We start from the raw sequence: 20980 nt of genomic DNA on the forward strand, positions 1-20980 counted from the left end.
TGGTTATTATACAACCTTTGTCATTTGTGCAACCAATACAACTCAATCTCAACCGTTCATTTCATTTAATTGATATGTGATTTTATGGAGGTTTTGATTATTTCCTAATATAAATTATTAATCATAATTAATGAACCGTATTCATCTTCCATAAATATGTAAATCATAATAAATGAACTCTAATCACTTCCATAAATATTTCAATTTATTGGGTTGCATTGGTTGTACAAATGCGATAGATTGTATTTGAAATAAACCCTATATATATATATATATGTATATATATATATATATATATATGTGTGTGTATTCTAGGTAGCTATACATATATAGTTAGGTGTACGATTAATAACACCACCTATTTGGTATAAAAAATTATTTATGTTATCCTTTTTTGTTGATCTGAATGTAGTTCATAATGCCAAAAACGATTGCACATGACTTCTTAATTACACTTAATTTCCTTTTTAGGGTTTTACGTTTGTTGAATCCGTAAAAGACAATTGAGAGCATATTTAATTTAGGTATCTTTTTGTGAGTGGTGATATATAATCCTTGCTACCACATATTTCCATTTACGAAACTCAAAGCATATTTAGTTACGATATTACCAAATCTAAACTTTTTATTCAATTTTTTTTATTAACCTGGAAATTCAATCCGCTACGCGAGTTGACTAATCTCAGAGCTACCATCTGCTTTACGGGTAGCCCGGAGTCACCGGATTTGAACCTCCATAGCCATAAGGGAAATTTTTATTTCTCATTGGATTTTAACGTGGGACCTCCAGACAATTTTTTACCTTTGGAGCATAAACTCAAACGTCGATCTTTTTCAAGTTTTAGAGTGTTGACAAAAGTCTACGAACCACATAACCCTTAGGGTTAGCTGAAGCTTCTCATACAACCACTGAAACTGGTAGCCAACTTCTACCATAACTTTTAAACGACGGTGAAACTATGATCGCCTCTCTTTTCTCTCTAAACCTTTTAAGGTTGGCTAAAATTTCTTGCACAGCCAGTAGATTTTTTTTTTAAAGTATATAATATTTATATACGGCAAATGCAACAAATAAACTCACACACTCTTCTCACCTTTGATGAGGTTTGAACTACTGACCTCCTAGGAGGCCAAGGATTACGATACCACTAGGCCAAATGCCCTTTGGTCACAGCCAGTGAAATTGTTAGCCAACTTCTATCATTTATTAAACGATGGTGAAACTATTGTCGTCCCTCTTTTCTATCTAATATTCATGCTAAAGTCTTAGGGTTGAATGAATTTTCTCGCACAACTAGTGAAACTGTTAGCCAATTTCTGTCATTTTTCAAATGATGGCTAGCATTGTAACAGGGTTTAGATGTTTCTACAGTGTGATCCTAACCCTATATTCATGTGGATGCTATTGGAGGGTTGGAATATTCAAGCTTAAAGTATCAACATTAATGTTGCAAAATTCTGAAGTCGTTACACACTAGTTTCAAGCTTTATTCGATAAGGTATGATTTGGGTTCAATCAAATATTTTTTGTGTTTCACATGGATCCTTGGTTAAGTTTGGTGGATTTTATTATTTAGATTGCATGTATAACTCTCAAAATCCTAGCATATTTACGTTATGAATTCCAAATTTTTTGAAGGGTGTATTGTTAGCAGGAAGAGAAAGCAGACATGGATTCAAGCCAGTCTGCTTCGGAGAATCTGATTCTACTTTCATGCCACCTTTCACTTCTCTGTGGCATTGCCTTTGATTCTGGCTTTAGATTAGGGTCTTGCTTACAATAGGAGATCAATCTTTCATTCTCTTTCCCTTCTTCTTTTGCCTAGACCGACTGCCCATGCTCACATCTCAGAACTCAGAAAACCACATCCAGACAACTCTTATCTCTTTCTTCCGTATGATAAAAGAAAGGTTTGGAACCCTCTCTTATCTAAGAATACAGGACACACAACAGAAGACATGTAAAAAACAGTCACTCTCTCCCCTATTCTCTCTTAATAACAACCTCTCTCCCTCAATATCGGGCTAGGGAATCAAGCTCAATCACTGCTCAAGGCATAGGAGCCACTTTTTCCAAAATCCAATGTCAGGTTCTCCTTTGTTCTTTAAGGTAGGTGGGATTCATCAATCCAATATAGGAAATGGAGGGATTGGATCTCAACCAAAAATATCATACTTTGTCGCGGCTGGTTGATAACAACCCCGCTGCTAAGGAATATTCGGAGGTAGGAATTAAACTCAAATCTTTTTCATATCATTATCTTTGAAACTAGGTATGGCTTATCAGTCTGATTTCCTAGTACGAACGTTAACAACAAGCGTGATAAATGCTACTTGAAGTAAAAGTTGTCCAAACAGATACGCTTTAAGAAGATATATTACTATAATTGTTAGGGTTAGTCGAAGAAACATATAGTAACTTTTGTATTGAAAGTATTTTACTTTAAGTATTATGAATTATGTAAAACTAGTGTTGTGCACCGCGCATTGTGCAGTGGAGATAAACTTTTTTTGAATTTTTTTTTAAGCAAGTTAATTGGTCTGATCCTCTACGTATCATATATTTAAAAAAACAGTTCTGTATTAGATATTAAACTAATAACAAACCAGTATTTCACTTTACATAAAAACCAACTCATCATTTTTTTTTGTTCTTTTAGCTGATTCACATTTATACATTTCAAAGACGTTCTCATCTTTTTCTTTATATAATCAAATACGTTTTCTGATTTATTATCCCACCATTGATGTTGGACACCAAAACAATACCACAATTTAAGATTTTAAAATACACAAATTAAATATATATTTTTTTAGAAATCATTGACCAAGTTAAGACAAAACATATTTCCTTAACGGTTAATTTGCATACATTGATAATTTTTTGTTACGATAAGTTTAAGATTCCTCATTAATAGTTTTATTTTTAGGTTATTTTGAAACAAATAACATTTTCAACGATACTACCTTATACATCTACAATAAAAAAAAAATATGTTTTTTCTTAATTTTTTATATTGATAAATTTTGTTGCTAAAGAAGGGTCGCTAAATTTTTTGCTATGCAAAACAGGTGGTCGTCCTGGGATTAGTCGGCTCGCATAACGGGTTAGATATCCAAATTAATAAAAAAATTGCTATATAAAAAGTAAAGAAAAAATATCTATTGAAAATATATGTTAAAATAATAAACTATAAGAAATAAATACAATTCAAGATTCTTTCATTTAAATTTAGTTTGAATAAAATAAAAATGAAATATTCAACTATTACATGTAAATAAAAAATAACTATTTAACCTAAAATTGGATCAAAATTTGAATGTACTTTTAAGTTATATCTTATTATTTATATAGTCATTTGTATTTCCAACTTTTCACTTTTATCATTAACGTGAAACAATCAACAATTCACCACAATTCACCAGTTAAACAATATGAATTGAAAGTAGATAGCTAATTTTTTATGTTCTACATATATTTAAAAATGTTACCTTATTTCATCAAGAATTCATATGTCATTTTATCCACAAAAAAAAAAAGGATTCATATATTTGCATAATTCCAATTTTAGTGTGAATGTCTCCGATTAAAAGACGAAATACTATATTTACATCAGCAAAAACCCATATCATATTTGTCTTCTTGAATGAGGCATCAAAACAACAAAAATGTAAATCGCCTCCACCAAATTATAACTGAATAGAGAGGAAGAAGTGAGAAATTAATAAAGAGATTATCATAGAGATATACCATGAAAAGAAGATGAAAAGTTATAACCGAATATAGAGAAATAATAAAAGTTAAAAGAGCAATTATTAGAGATGACATGATTGAATATCAAAAATCAAAAATAAATATTGAGGTGGAAGAACCTTGAGAAAATGAGAGAAAAGATAAAAACACTGTCTAGCTTTGAGAAGATGTCACGTCATTGCACATAGTGAACAACAAATGAAATCCTAAACTCATGATAATCAAGAGAAATTAAGTGAAATCACCTAAATTGTAACATTTACTGTAATATCCAACAAATTAAACAATGAGACAAGCAATAAAATAATTAAAATCAACTATTTGGTTAAACAGATGAAACCGAGGGAGTGAAGAGTATACCAAAGAGAGGCTCCTGGTATTAGAGTAAAGACCAAACCGTGATATCAATAAATTGAAGGATTCTGCAGAATCCCATCCGCTTTAACTTTTTTGGTTGGAATTAGAATATATATCCATAAAATCCTTCTTTAATTAAGACACGATGTTAGAGTGGGGAGAGAAAGACATCAAAATACAGTGAAACAGTTACTAGAGTTTAAATGGAGATTGATTAATAATGAGAAGTCGTTTTTGCAATGAGGGCCCTGTGTATCAGATTTGTGAATAATGCAACATGTTCTTCTATTTACACTGCTGGAGCATATAAACCTTATTCGGTAAACCATAAATGGTTTTAAGTATAGTAGAACAAGTCGTACTATAAGAAAACGATTATTAGCATATTTATTTTTCATTTATGTACGTATTGTTTTGTATTTAAAATGTTATTGCAGATATAATATACACTTATATAATGTTGAGGTACACGTTTACTAGACTTGGACCATTTGTTCTCAATATGATAATATATGTTGGAACCTTCATTTTCTTTTCAATGACTCTTTTAAAAAGCAATCTAACTAGGTTCCACATATTCTGACATAAAGGGGGAGCTCTAGAAACACTATCAAGTACGTATCAAGTACGTAGTGGTATCAGGGTAAATGTCTATCACTTTAGGAACTCGTTACTCTGAGACAAATTATGCTCGTCTAACCCCCCTTTCAATACGCTGGCACGATATGTGTCCGTCCAGGCTCCGTTAGACGATGTGTGTTGAGCCTCGAATCAGCTAGACTTGAACCACTCCTTCTCAATACATGTTGGAATTTTCTCTCTCCCCAACGTCTCTTCTAAAAATTGATTTAAAAGGGTTTCACATATTCTCACACTATACATAACAATAACTGAGATTAGGGCTGTAAACGAACCGAACGAACACGAACGAAGGCTTGTTCATGTTCGTTCGTTTAACTTAACCTAACAAACGAACGAACACGAACGGTAAACGAACGAAAATATTTGTGTTCGTGTTCGTTCGTTTAGAAATCAGGTGTGTTCGTGTTCGTTTATGTTCGTTCGTTAACATGCTAAACAAACGTAAACGAACGAGCTAAACGAACATAAGATGGAATGGTCTACATCAAATTTTAATCTATAATTACTCACATAATTCAATCTACAAGGTTATAAATCAGAAGCTACATTTACCTAATAAAACCAAATTTTTAGTCCATATTTACAGTGTTTTGTTATGAAGTTTCAAGTGTAAAAATATAGCCTCACATGAACTAAAAATCCTACTTACATGCCTACATGATCTAAAATAAATATTTGGGTTCTAGCAGACTAGTTAAGTTTTAAAATAATGTAGTAGAAATTCTTATATGCTCTAGGTTCGAATTCATGCATTGCCAAAGTCTTTGTGCCCATGACGCTAGGCATGGAATGGGCCAATGGGGTGGGACCCCATCTTTGTCCCCTATCTCAATCTTCGTTCCCATCCCCATTCCCATCGGAGAATCGGGGATTTTTTTTCCCGTTAATATAAGATGTTTTAAATCAAATGTGTTAAACACTACGTTTAATTGATAATGGTCAAAGTTTAAAACTCATATATTTACAAAATTTTCTTTTATAGAGTATCAAATATTTATATTTGAAAAAAATCGCATCACATACGTAATTGTTTGATCAAACGCTTTCAACTTTCAACGTTTTTTAAATCTAAAAAAATAAGACAACTAAGAGAAAATGACATAAAATAAATGTCAAAACACTTTTTCTAAAACTAAAAAATATTAAATCTAATTCTTTACGAATAATATATTTAATAGTATATATATATATATATATATATAATATATTTAATATTCGGGGATGGCACGGTACGGGAACCACGTTACTCGTCCTCATCACTGATTTTTAACTTTCAGGAATCCATGTCCCCATCCCTAATGCCCGATTTTGCGGGGTATCCCCGTCCCAGTCAGGACGAATACACTGGGTTCCCTAATGGGTCGAGTCTCATTCTCATGTTTATATGACGATTCACCTACGACGTTTATTTTCACTTATAAAATGTTTTAGATTCAATACAGAAATATTTATATTTATGCTTTAAATAAATTCAAGGTAATTCTTAATGTTTTATATAATTTTGTTGTATTTACATATATTTGACTTATTAATAAAAAAACAAAGAACTACATAAATTGCCATATAGTTATGTTGAGTTGGGTTGGGTTGGGTTGGGTTGTACTTTGGTTGGGTTGGATTGGGTTAAGATTTTTCAACCCGTAAGCATTAGGTTAAGTTGTTCAAATGTCTTCAACTCGATCAACCCAACGCATGAGCACCCCTACCTCCAACAGATTCTCCATTTTGGAGAATCCAACATTGATTATAATATTAAAATATTTTCTCATTTTCTCCATTTTGGAGAATCTATTGAAAATATTTTTAGAGCATCTCCAATGAAGGTTCAAAGAACCCCACTTTTTGCACTTTTTGTGTCATCTCACTTCCAACTCATCAAATTAAGAACTTACATAAAAGACTACAATGGTAATTCTTACAAGAACCTACCTTTTATGGGTCTCATGTGTTTTTTAAATATTTTAATAATTTTTATAAGTCAATAAAATATATTAAAAAAAAACTAGAAAATCATCACTTCACACAAATTTCATGGTAAGAAACAAAGTTCTTGTATTAGAACTCAAATAGAGTGAGATTCTTATAAAAACTCTCCAAAATGATAGTTCCCACAAACAACTTCACTTTTCTCTTATAGTTTCAATGTAGGTTCTTATAAGAACCTTCTTTTTTGGCACTTTTTATTACCAACTCATCTCTAACTCATCAACTAAAAACTCTCTTAAATGTCCACAACTGTAGTTCTTATAAGAACCTCCTTTCTATTGGTCCCGTTGATTCCAACATCAATAATTATTATATTAATACTTATAAAATCAAAAAAATAAAAAAAATATCACTTCTCACAAAATTCATAGTAAGAACCAAAGTTCTTGTTCAAACTTCATAGTAAGAACCAATGTTCTTATCCGATAAGTGATGGTGACGACTCTTACCCGGGTAAGCGTTTACCGGATAAATTGTTACATACAATACCGTTTTAGTATACTACAATTTTACTTGGTAAAATAGATTATAGTGTTGACTCCTATCGGTAAGCGTTTACCAAGTAAGCATTTGGGTAACCGGCCCCTAAGTCTTTTCAAAAACACTTCGAGTTTCTCTATTGTTAACTTCAAGACCCGATAATATTAATAAATTTACATGTAAACTAACTCAAACACCTATGATTATAAAAAAATACTCATAAAAAGGTAATAGACTTAGGGGTCGTTTACCTAAACCTAAACACTTACCCGGTAAGTGTTTATCGGGCAAATTCAACACTATTGTTTACTTACCGGGTAAAATTTGAGTCTATAAAACGACATTGTATGTAACAATTTACCCGGTAAGCGCTAACCTTGGTAAGAGTCATCACCATCACTTAACAAGTAAGATTGTCGGTCCTTGTTTTCGCTCTTACCGGGTAAGATTATTGGTGCTTGACATAATTATCCAGTAAAATAATATAATTTGATAAACACTTACCCAAATAAGCATTTGATAAATGGCTCCTTAGCTTGTATATTTTTGCCCCCACAATAAAAATATAAAGATGACTAGGTCTAGGTGTAATATTCTAAGTGGGCCATAGTCCTTACCTTTTGTGGGCTCCATCAAACTTGTCTTGTAGTTTATTGGGCCCTCCATCACAACAAGAAACTAGGGAAACACAAAGGATCTTTGATTAACGAGATATATATATATATATATATATATATATATATATATATATATATATATATATATATATATATATATATAATGCTTGAATTTTCACAATTAGTCCTTCAACTTTATGTCAATATCCATTTTCCATCTCTTAAAATTAAGGATATAAATGGTTCAATTTGTATTGAAATAACAAAACAACTCGTTGTTGTTCGGTTTCAAATTATTTGAAGAGAATCAAAAAGTCAGTATAATCAAACGCCAATTTTGATTTCATTCAACTAAGAACTTCCTCATATTTTGTATAAGTTTGGGGTTTTCATGAAAACAGTCACTTTACTTTTTGGAAGAGATGTTATGGGTTTGGTTTGCTATGACATAAACTCTATATTGCAAAGAGATATTGGCCAAAATAACCATTTCTTTCTCATAAACTGGTGTCCTAATTATTCATTTATCTGATTCACTTAAATATCACTACCTCCACAAGTGACATATCCCCACTTGCAGACCTAGAAAAATGACAATAAGAAATCAGATTCAACCCAAGTCCGCAATTATGACGGTATCACGTACGGTACCGCTATTTTGGCTGATTTCGATTTGCAAATTATGAAGGGACCATTTTTGTAACTCGACCCTAACATGCATGCTCTTTCCATTCCTTCCCCCACCCACCCAAACCCCTTTTTTCAGAAAACAACTTCGCACCCTGGTCATGACTTATTTCCGGTTTGCAATTCTCTCTCTCTCTCTCTCTCTCTCTCTCTCTCTCTCTGTGTATATACACATAAGAAAGCAGAGTAGCAACAGCCATGGTAGACAGAAATTCAAACAAGATCGCACGCAGTCTCATCTATGCCGTTCTTGAATGGACACTTATACTTCTCCTCCTTCTTAACTCCCTCTTCTCTTTCCTCATCATCAAGTTTTCCCAATATTTTGCCCTAAAACCACCCTGTTTATGGTGTTCTACCCTCCACCGTTACTTGGAGCCCCAAAAGATCAATTCCCACCGGGATCTTCTCTGCGAATTCCATTCCAAGGAGGTTTCATGTCTGGGTTTCTGCCCAAATCATAATAAATTAGCCGAAATCAAGGATTTCTGTCAAGATTGTTTTTCCTCCCATCTGGGTTTTCAATCGGAGGTGAAACAGAGCGATGGAGATGAACAGAAGTTCGAGTGTTCTTGTTGCGGTTTGAAGATTCGGAAGAAAAGCGTTTCACGAACTCGGAGTTGTTGGGATGTTTTGGAGTATACTGAAAATGGGGATTTGGTTGTGGGGATTGAGAGAAAGATTGGGTCAAATGATCAAATCGGATCGGATTTGATCAACGGAAATCTTGAAATTCAGAGCAGAAAAGAGAATCGGATAAAATTTGAAGGGAAAGATGTGTCGGATTCAAATTCTTTTGAAATTGAAACACATTTGAATCAATTTGAAAAAAAGGATGATTCGACTTCAGGTTTGCTCTCAGGAGATCTTGAATTCTTCTTTGATTATAGTGGTAGTCAATTGGTTCCCATCGAATTAGTTGACTCGTCAACGGAAGAAAGTCAAAACGTTTCTGAAGCGGATGAAGAACATCAGAAGACAGAGCTTGAGTCCATGGAATTGGAAGAAACTGAGAATTCTCTTGTTTTTAACGCAAAAATCATTGAACTCATTCATGAAAAATCCGCCATTGTTGAAGAAACTCGAGCTCTGTTCGTCAATTCCCAAGAACATGAAAAAGATGCTGCAGAAACCGATAAATTCGATCCAGATGCTCATTCGGGTAACGTTTATCTTGCAAGATTTTGATTTTGATTTAAATTTATCGGGGAATTATTTTGTTTGATCATGTTTTCATTTGCAGTTCATGAAGAAGCAGAGGTTTCAATTGGAACATGGATTCCTGTTCTTGATTCATGTGTTGATGAACTATCAACTAAATCCCATGAATTACATCTAAAGATTGAAAATGGTGAAGATATCAAATTGAATGGAAATCACAGTGAGATTGAGGAAGAGAAAATTCCCGATACGCCCGGTTCAGTTTTGAGCCTCGGCCAACTGCATACGAAGTTATTAACCATCGAACGGAAGGAATCAGGGGCAGAAGAGTCATTTGACGGTAGTGTGATGAGCGAGATCGACGGTGGTGATCCGACCACCACCGTGGAGAAGCTAAAATCGGCTTTGAAAGCGGAACGAAAAGCTTTACATGCTTTGTATGCTGAGCTGGAGGCGGAACGCGGTGCTTCGGCAGTGGCTGCCAGCGAGACAATGGCGATGATCAACCGCCTTCAAGAAGAGAAGGCCGCCATGCAAATGGACGCGTTGCATTACCAACGAATGATGGAAGAACAATCGGAATACGATCAAGAAGCTTTGCAGCTGTTGAATGATCTTATGATCAAACGGGAAAAAGAATTGGAGTCGTATCGGAAAAAAGTGGCGGATTATGAAGTAAAAGAGCGAATGCGGTTTTCGAATTCAACATCTTGTAGCCATTCTGAGGATGGGGACAAGATGATGATTGAAACAAACAATGAATCAAACGGGAATCGAGAAAGTAGGCATCATAGCATCCCAGTCCCGAATGATTCCGGATCTAGTTTTCTCGGTCTGGAATCATCATTGACGGACTTCGAAAAAGAACGATTGTCAATTTTGGAACAACTTAAGGTTCTAGAAGTGAAGCTTTTCGCTTTGAGTGATGAGGAAGATCCACATTTTGCGGATGTAAGACCGATTGAAGATTTCTACGACAAAAATGGGGAACTTTCCGGAAACGGATTTAACACCATCGATTTGGCCGAAAACACACTTGCTCCGCTTTTTGATATTGGTATCAAGGTTGATGATAAGGTGACGGAATCAAACGGGTTTCATCCCGACGAATTGGAAAACGATAAGAAAAGGTTCGAGATCGAAGAGGAAGTCGATCAAGTTTACGAGAGGTTACAAGCTCTCGAAGCCGATCGAGAGTTCCTGAAACACTGCGTTGGATCATTGAAGAAAGGTGATAAAGGGATGGAATTACTTCAAGAAATCTTGCAGCATTTGCGCGACCTTCGGACTATGGATATTCATCAATGAATGAAAGCTGCTATCGACGTATTATTGTTTTAAAAAACAAAAAACCAATAAAAAGTATTAGGGGTATTTTCGTGATTTCATATCATTCATCTTTTAAGGAAAAGAGGGATGGGATGGGTTTGTGTTTTTGTAGGGTTTGTAAAGCTGAGGAAGGATCCAATGAAGGACATTTTTTCGTTTTAGGTCTAAGAATTCAATTATTAAATATTTTTTAATTATTTTTCTTTTGAAAAATATATTTTAAAAAAGGCATGAAAAGATGGAAGGGACCCTTTATGCCTGCTTGCTTATTCAATGTATTTCTGTCTATTTTGCAAGTATTACGCGCTGTTTATTTATTTCTTGATGGTTTTATTAACAGATAATATTTGAATTGTTAAGAAGTGAATCTTGTTTAGAAAAAAAAAATATTTTTTTAGTAGTTTAAAAACCCTTTTTGGACCTCCCTCAACCATTCAGCACCTTAATTCCATTGTAAACAATTACCGAACAAATATATTTCATTTTGTACTATATCATGAGAGGCTTTTAATCATTCTGACCACTTAATCATTTTGTACCAAACCATTCAACAACTGTCAAATAACCATTTAGTTGTGTATTCATATAATATGTTTGGATATAAAATGTTATTATAAAACAAAAATTAAGAATTAATATAATTGTTTTTATTCAAAAAGAAAAACTGACACGAGTTTTTTACATAAAATTACAGAAATAATGACATGTAACCAATATGTCATCAAAGTCAAAGAACTTAAATCAAATAAAAATACTGAACAAGACCAAACGACAAAATATATATTTACTACATGTTCCATTAGTAACATTCCTTTGTGGTGTCATTGTGTATTTTAATTGTGAGAATCCATATCAAAGAAAGGTATAACTCTTGGAATAGTCGTATCCATTGCTATTTGATCTATTGTGGTTAGTAAGATCAGTGAATTAGGTGAAGGTACAGAAAGAGAGGGATTCGAACCCAAGTTCCATAGCTTTTGGTCCGCTATCCCGATCATGATTTTCCTACCCCTAGAGGGAAAGGCCCTTCCCTTTTGGGCCGGTTGTGGGCGAGGAGGGATTCGAACCCCCGACACCATGGTTCGTAGCCACGTGCTCTAATCCTCTGAGCTACAGGCCCCACTCATATATATATATATATATATATATATATATATATCATACGATTTTTCAATTTATACATGTCTTAGATTCAACATGTGTATGTATAACAAAACAATACGATTATGGATCTACTTTGGTTTCTTTTTGTCAAGTAAATCAATTATCACTAAACTCATTCAAAACGTGTAAATGATCATCAGTTGGAGTCAAGGGGTTCGTCACACATCGCCATTCGAGTAACACGAATTTTCATGGTAACATACTGTGGAGGAGACGACTTGTTGTGGCAGCTTATCAAGCACTCTACCATGTGGCCTTTATTAGGATCAAAAACGAAAGCGATATGTGTATGATATTGTCGTTTACAATTATTGATTAGGCTATCAAATAAAAAGAATATGTCAATCTTTCAATCAGAAAGACTTGGACTCTGTGTGTTTACATCACTTTTCTCCATTACTCATATTCTCTTATATGGATCCAATCTAACGTTGAAAAAACAATTTGTTGGTCCTAACTTACACATGATGTGTTTGTAGAAGAGGGAGAGGAGTTGAATACAAACACAGCAAATTTTAACTTTTAATTATAATTTGTTATATTAAAACAAAGAATTACAAATTTGTTGCAGAAAACACCCTAAAAAAAGGATAGTCTAAACCGAAAATATCTAACGAGAACCATAATCTTAGATAAAAAAAAATTTCACCCAACAAAAGTAATAGTATAGCGTTTACAATTTCGCTACTGAGAAGATAAATAATAACCTACTATTCTAGATTTTTCTAGATTAAAGATGGATATTTCTATCAATCTCCAAAATGCCGTAACATCAAAAACGCAACGTTCAAAAGTAACAAGGCTATAATTACAAAAGAGTCTTTTCACGAACCAACGCTCCTCTCAACCTTTTAGAGCCCCACCGATAAAGGAACCTAAAAAGTAATTATAACAAGAAAGAGAGAGGGTTAGGCTTACGCCTAGTGAGTCCAAACAAAAGAGTTTACGTAAACATAAAGGAACATATATAAAAATATACATGCAAATAGTTGACGTAACTTTAAACAGGAATAGAGATAGTAAGACCTGAATAACTCGAAGTGGAACAATAAAACATCCGAAGATGACGGGGGAGACCCGATTTACCGTTGATTATGACAGACACAAAGTAAGTCATAATTCAACGTTATAGAGCATCACTCACAGGTTTAATACCATCGACATCAACCTAAGATCTTAAGCTCTTTACCTCGGTAATTACACAATAATCACAATGCCTATTACCGAGTGAAAGTGGGAGGATGATTTGGTGATTACATAATAATCRCAATGCCTATCACCAACTTACACCATCATTCCCACGAATAAAATAAAACGATATACACGCACAGGTAATTACACAATAATCACAATGCCTATTACCGAGTGAAAGTGATTACATAATAATCACAATGCATATCACCAACTTACACCATCATTCCCACGAATAAAATAAAACGGTATACATGCACTATATAAATATAAATAATGACGTAGTATCGTACGATATTTATATATATAGAAAATGAGTCATAAATAATACGTGGGAGTGTCAAGACATCCGAAGATGACGGGGGAGACCCGATTTACCATTAATTATGACGGAACACAAAATAAGTCATAGATTAACGTTATAGGGCATCACTTACAGGTATAATATCATTGACATCAACCTAAGCCAGTCATGTAGTCGAACGTGATCTTAAGCTCTTTATCTCGAAAATTACATAATAATCACAATGTCTATTTCCGAGTGGGAGTGAGAAGATAATTTGGAATTTACATAATGATCACAATGTCTAATTCCAACTCACATCACCCTTCACACCAAATACAATGAAACAAACCTCATGCTTTAAAGCCCACTATATTATAGTAATATACTTAAATATAGAGCCATAAACATCTTAGTACTCACTTATCAAGAAGATTTCGTGTGTCCAAACTTAGTGAAATATCCCCACTCGCCAATATGGAACACCAAACTAAGAGCATGAGGGCTTTAGAGTTAAATGGGTATTTTACCAACTGATTAAAATCTGTTCATCCAAACTCATCTAGTGATTGTAAATAAGATCCCTAAGTTCACTTTTGACCCGAAGTCTCTACTTAAATCTAACAAGTAATCATCTAAAATATTAGTGTAAGACAAGCATGGTACATCATTCCATTAAATATAAAGCCTCTAAAAGGTTAGTATGAACTCACCTTGGAGGATTTAGGAGAAATTCCAAAGTCCCGAAATTAAAGGCAGGGGTTCGGGAAACAGCCTCTCGCGCAGACCACTTCGAAAACAGCAGCTGCGCAGATGAAGACTCGGCTGGAGCTTGGAAACAGCCACGGGCAGGACACGATTGCAGCACCTGCGCACAGCTCACACCAGCAGTCGCTGCGCAGGCCGAGGCCGAAGTTAAGGGGTCGACGTCGGAAGTTGAAGGAGAATTCTAAGAAGAGGCTCTAGTTAACTGGATGAGAAAATACCCTCCCTCTTCCTTYACCCACGACAGGTAGCCTTCCTTCCAACCTTTTCTCTCCCTAAGACTTTCAAGTTTCAAAAACCTCCTCAAGCAAAAGGTTTTTCTGTTTCTCCTTTTTCCCAAGCCAGCACAAAAACTAAGACATAAAGCAAAGGTAAGTCTTTCAAAGGAGGGAAAGTCCATAAGATTGGGTCAAGGTACAATAGGTAAAAGAGCCCCTAGTCCTAGCATTACTACTAGGCAATAATAACAAAAAGATCTCCATTTTTTTAAAAGGATCAAATAAATTAAAAAGGGGTACTAAATCCCTAATAATTAATGTACACATATATGAGTATATAAAAATATGAATAACGATGTATACCTTGCAAACGGAACGGAAGAAATCCCGACGGAAAAGAAATGGAGACGGATGGAGAAGAAGAAATTCCAAGGTGTTACAATTCCCCCCACCTTGGGTTAAATTTCGTCCTCGAAATTTGAGTTCATGCGAATAGCTGGGGGTAACGTCTCTTCAAATCCTCTTCTGCTTCCCAAGTCACTTGACCCTCGATGATGCTTCCATTCTACTTTAACCATGACCACTTTCTTGTGTCTTAAAACCTTGGTCTTACTTTCCAAGATGGCTTCTGGTTCTTCCACACATCGGTTGTTCTCATCCACACGAATTTCTGAAAGTGGTATCACGCTATCTTCTTCCGTCAAACACTTACCAAGGTAACACACGTGAAATGTGTTGTGGATTCCGGACATTTCGGACGGTAGTTCTAATTTATAAGCTTGGAGTCCCACTCGAGCCAAAACTTTAAATGGTCCGAGAAAACGGGGGCTGAGCTTCCCACGCTTTCCAAAACGGATAATGCCTTTCCAAGGGGATACCTTAAGCATAACACGATCCCCCACTTGGAATTCTATAGGTCGGCTCCTCCTATCTGCATAACTCTTTTGCCTATCTTGAGCCGCCTTTAGGCGTTCCCGAATACACTTCACCTTGTTGGCCGTTTCTTGCACAATTTCAGGGCCGGCGAATTGTTTCTCACCCGCTTCAAGCCAACACACAGGAGTCCTACATTTTCGTCCATCAACGCTTCGAAAGGTGCCATCCCTATACTAGAGTGGTACTATTGTTGTAGGCGAATTTTACAAAAGGTAGGTGAGAGTCCCAATACAAGAAATGTTACGTAATCTAAAACAAATTCTCCAAAAGCACTCTAAAAATAATGGCTAAATTAAAACTTTAGACCGTTTACAACGGAAGACTTTAAAAGAATAAATATATAACTTAATGTCAGCCCTTCCCATACCGGGTTGCTTTACAAATTTATATACCATAGATGATTGCACCTAAATATTGAACTTAAATRGACTAGACAAGTCTCTATGTATGCCCTTCTTTTTCTTTGTCCAACCTGAAACCTTCTGTCCCTGATTGCGTATAGATTGACTACCGATAACTCTTGACCAAATGTCTACACATTTTATACCATAACATCTCATTAACGTCTTAATTTCTCAAAAAGTCAACAAAAATCAACTAAAGTCAAACTTCGTATCCGAGCATCTTAATATGCCTCAAACAACTCTATTTGACCCATCATTAAAATCCACATGGATCAAACGTGCCAAAACTCAACCCTTGGTCAACTCGATCAACCCCGACTAACTTTAGTCAAGCCCCACATCTAAAACCTCGATGGCATCCCAAAAACATTTTAATATCTTATAATTTTATCTCATTAAATTAAAACATCACAATAATTACTTTACTCAAATTACGGCACTCAAATCGTTAAAAAAAAAAGTTTACCGATTCATATAAGCATCATTCTTAGAAAATAAATAATTAACTAATATTAATATTAAAAAAATAAGTAAATTAATTAATATATTAATTAAATACTAATTCAATTTAATATATTAACTAATTTAGAAATTAAATTAATTAGTTAATATAAACTAATTAACTAAATCTGAAATTTATTAACTATAAATTAACAAAAATCTTATACTTTAAGTACCCAATTAACCCTAAAAATTTAAGGGCCTAAAATATAGTCTCATCTTTGGCTCAACATCAATGAAATAAAATAGAAAGCCCAACAGAAATCGTGGCCCAACAAAATCGTGGCCCAACAGTCAGCCTGCTGCAATTATCAAGCCGACAGCCAGAAAAACAGGCCTCGTTTCTTCATCGTTTTCGATTATTCTTTTTTGCAAAATCTCTAGAAAAAATGATTTTCCTCAACCATAGAAACAAAAATCGACGAAAAAAAACCATCAAGTATTGAGGCTCACACGCTCGATTAAAGTTAAGGTTTTAAATCCATTCGAAAATCAGTAAAAACTCGAAATCGAACATTCAAAACTAAAATCTGAGACATAAGGCTACTAAGGTTTTATAGAGGACCTAAAAACGAAACCATCCATATAAAGAACTCGAATTTTGGTTGAGTATTTTACCTCTAATCGTCAATAAACGAAGCTTTTTCGAACCCGAACTTCTATGAGTTCTTACACTAACTCTTTTGTCCAAAATACTTTGGACCTTATTTACTTTACTTACCATAAAACGATCATGCCCTCCCAAAGAGATGTATTCAACATCCATTTATCATTGATCTGAACTCTTCCATTGGCATGACTTTACATATACCATGCATTTCTATTATATTCATGTTGTTATTTAACTTATACTAGTAACATATGAGACCATTGCACTTTCATGCATCTAATGCAGAAGTTATGCAGACATAACTTTCATGGTTGGATATGAAATTATTAAATGTGTCATTCCATAACTGAACATTGTTGGAAGTATTTATCAACCATGATGGACGATAGGTAAACACTACTCATGATACTTTATCGAACATGATACACAATGCTAATGTCCTTACTGATACTCTGATGCATACTTGATGGATACACTAATAGTTGCTAAAGACATTAATGTTTAAATAACATTCATACTAAATATTGTTGAGGTATTGTATCATAACTTATAGTCGCTGCGCAGACCGAGGCCGGAGTTAAGGGGTCGACGTCGGAAGTTGAAGGAGAATTCTAAGAAGAGGCTCTAGTTAACTGGATGAGAAAATACCCTCCCTCTTCCTTCACCCACGACAGGTAGCCTTCCTTCCAACCTTTTCTCTCCCTAAGACTTTCAAGTTTCAAAAACCTCCTCAAGCAAAAGGTTTTTCTGTTTCTCCTTTTTCCCAAGCCAGCACAAAAACTAAGACATAAAGCAAAGGTAAGTCTTTCAAAGGAGGGAAAGTCCATARGATTGGGTCAAGGTACAATAGGTAAAAGAGCCCCTAGTCCTAGCATTACTACTAGGCAATAATAACAAAAAGATCTCCATTTTTTTTAAAAGGATCAAATAAATTAAAAAGGGGGTACTAAATCCCTAATAATTAATGTACACATATATGAGTATATAAAAATATGAATAACGATGTATACCTTGCAAACGGAATGGAATAAATCCTGACAGAAAAGAAATGGAGACGGATGGAGAAGAAAAAATTCCAAGGTGTTACAGTTAGGAAGGTAGGACTTGATCCTAAACAATCTAAGTGGTGAAAAATTTGCTAAAAGTTGAAAGAGTGAGAGAAGGAGGTAGTCTTTCATATATGAAGTACTTAGATGGTTCTTTAAATAGTGATGCCAATTTTGCCTAAGAAACTATCACTCAGAAGATTTTTCAAAATGAGTGAGTTACACAACATAGGACAAGGATCATCTTTTGCGGCCACCATTGAATTAAATGTTGCTTGTCACATGTCTATATCTGATTTGCTGATCTATGCATGCTTATACTCTTGATTTTGGTCTTTGAATGTAGACACTTGTTAACCCAACCAAATCTTTTATATGTAGAGGGAATAGTAAAAAAAAATATGGCACTATTAAAATAGTATTTTAGAACTTACTTTGGCTAACATGTTAAGCAGTTATCATACCAAGATAAGTGTTGGTAGAGTTGGTGAGCCAAACTTGTTGGATAAGTTTGCACTCCAAAATTCGGCTTGTCCGTAGTAGTATTTGTCAAACCACTACTTGACTTTATCTTGTATTAATCTTCTTTCGGATAAATGACAAACCAATTCACTTTGCTGACGATCTTGATCTCACTTCAACTAGTATTCGATTTTGTTGAAGGTTTTTTGTTCCTGGACCAATACAGATAGTTACAAGATTTTTACAAAATAAAATCCTATCTTTCTATTCTGAAATATAAGTTATAGACTGGATTTGTGTCAAATACAGTAAATGTTGAACATTGGATATATGACCATTTTAAGACAAGTGTTAAGAATTTTCTTCTAAGTGTTGAATCGGATGGTGGTTGTGTTATTTTACAAATCCGATGGTTGAGACCAATACAATTACATTTCATTTCTTCTCACATAGAAAGGGACTCCGAACCATAAAATAATGTTTGAGTTTTTGTAAAAATGATCAATACTTAACAGTAGGTTGTATTTAAGAGTTCTTATTGAATGTTTTATAAGATATTAAAGATTACAGTATTGGTGTTTTATAGATGTAATACTTTTTACCGTCTAATATTGATTTACGATGAACGTCTTATTATCTATTTTGTATTTGTTGATAGAAAAAGAAGGTAAATAAACAGATGAATGAACGAAAGGAATGAAATATTAGGATACACTTGTCTTTACAAACACTAACAAAACGCACTACGACAAAATCGGATTTATAGGGCACTCCCAGTTTCTAAGCGTCCTAATAGACCTCTTTATAGGACTTAGTTTATAGGACCAAAAAAATAAAATGTCCTATCTAAAGGCGTTGTAATCCGTTTATATGACGTTTTTTGACGTCGTAATAAGTTTTTTAGGACACTTTTAATATGCAGCGTCTCATTAGCAACTTTATAATACACTATTTGAAAAATTGTCCTATAAAAATAAATGTTTTATAAAACATTGATTTTATAGGACACTTTCTCAAAAGTGTCCTATAAAGTTGCTAATGCGACATTTTGTATTAAAAATGTCCTAAAAACTTATTAAGACATCCAAAAGCGTCATATAAACTTATTACAACACCTTTAGATAGGACGTTTTATATTTTGGTCCTATAAATTAAGTATTATAAAACGGTCTATTGGGACGCTTAGAGATTGAGGGTGTCCTATAAACCCAATTTTGTTGTACTGACGGTATTATGCAAGGAAATAACGGTCAAAACACATCCTTCTTGATAGAAGAATATCAATAGATATTTATTGTACTTCATAATAAGAAAAAGTCGAACATATGTTTTCTTTCTCGTTATTGTTACAATCATTTTGTATAATGTCGTATAGTTCATCATGTTGTTATAATCTATTCCCGTCTTTAAACATTTTATCATGGGCATTAGTGGAATATTACACACAAAAGTAGCATCAAGGATTAACGTACCCCAAATATCATATGTGAAACAACTCAATTCCCATCTAAAGTCAATTTTCCAGAAGACTTTGTGAGGCATTCATGATGTTATTCAAGATCATTGTTGATCGAATCATCAAATACATTTCGCGTTGATCGGTCATCTTTAGACCATGTTGGACATCATTTATGTGAGTATTTAGTGATCAGACTTAAATCCCAACAAAACTTGTTGGGAATGGCTCGTAAGCGATAATATATGGTTTAGGGCATATATGAAACGAAGGGATTGAACTGAGTCGAGGTTCATCAAGTTATAGGGAGTTCATTTAATAATTTGTTATTCATAGATCTTGTAACACCCCAAAATCACATTTGCATATAAACATATATTTTCATATATCAGGAAATATAATTTATACATCTGGTCTTAGTATCTACAAAGGTACATTATAAAGTAGCTACCAAATTTTTTCACAAAATCTCTATACAAAACTTGTATACATAACAAGTATTCAAATACTGAAGATAACACATCATTCTATAATTTCATTCAAGCAAATATAAACTCTTCACAGTTTCCATTTCCCCTTATCATCTGGTTGTGCCCGACCTGTTATGCACATTTTAAAAACACCAAAATAAGGGTTAGACCTTGAGCTCTAGTGAGAAATCTCTTTGTTTGCTATTACAGGGTGAATAATCACCAGAACACATTTATAAACTCATGTTTGTATCAATAACAAGTAAACAATATTTTATTAAAACAAACATCTTTTGTCGCATCAAAAAGATAAGACATTACCCAATTATCGCATCAAATAGCCAAACAACTCATTTTATCATATTATGATAAAACTCATTACATCATTAGGTGCAAACATAAATTCCTCACATCACATGGGTGAAACAATCTCATTTTCTCACAACACACTTGTGCGAGGA

The 20980-nt window shown here is 34.0% G+C and overlaps 2 protein-coding genes and 1 non-coding gene across 3 annotated transcripts; 1 reads left to right on the forward strand and 2 right to left on the reverse strand.

Moving 5' to 3' along the window:
• The first annotated feature begins 6109 nt into the window (after positions 1–6109).
• Positions 6110–11174, forward strand: LOC112528233 (myosin-binding protein 3-like). Its single transcript, XM_025139210.1, has 3 exons — positions 6110–6131; positions 8720–9685; positions 9767–11174. The coding sequence occupies exons 1-3, from the start codon at positions 6110–6112 to the stop codon at positions 10990–10992; spliced, it is 2214 nt and encodes a 737-aa protein (XP_024994978.1). The 3' UTR covers positions 10993–11174.
• Positions 11175–12059: 885 nt separating this feature from the next.
• On the reverse strand, positions 12060–12133 carry TRNAR-ACG. The gene has a single exon. It is a non-coding gene; the product is annotated as a tRNA-Arg (tRNA).
• A 2959-nt stretch (positions 12134–15092) lies between these two features.
• Positions 15093–17241, reverse strand: LOC112528474. The gene is made up of 3 exons (XM_025139503.1): positions 17197–17241; positions 16050–16102; positions 15093–15699 (listed from the first exon to the last, which is right to left on the reverse strand). Exons 1-3 carry the CDS (start codon positions 17239–17241, stop codon positions 15093–15095), a joined length of 705 nt encoding a protein of 234 aa, XP_024995271.1.
• Positions 17242–20980: the final 3739 nt, after the last annotated feature.

Source organism: Cynara cardunculus, assembly GCF_001531365.2.
Source record: "Cynara cardunculus var. scolymus isolate 2C chromosome LG 15, CcrdV1, whole genome shotgun sequence".
In the NCBI taxonomy this organism is placed as follows: Eukaryota; Viridiplantae; Streptophyta; class Magnoliopsida; order Asterales; family Asteraceae; genus Cynara; species Cynara cardunculus.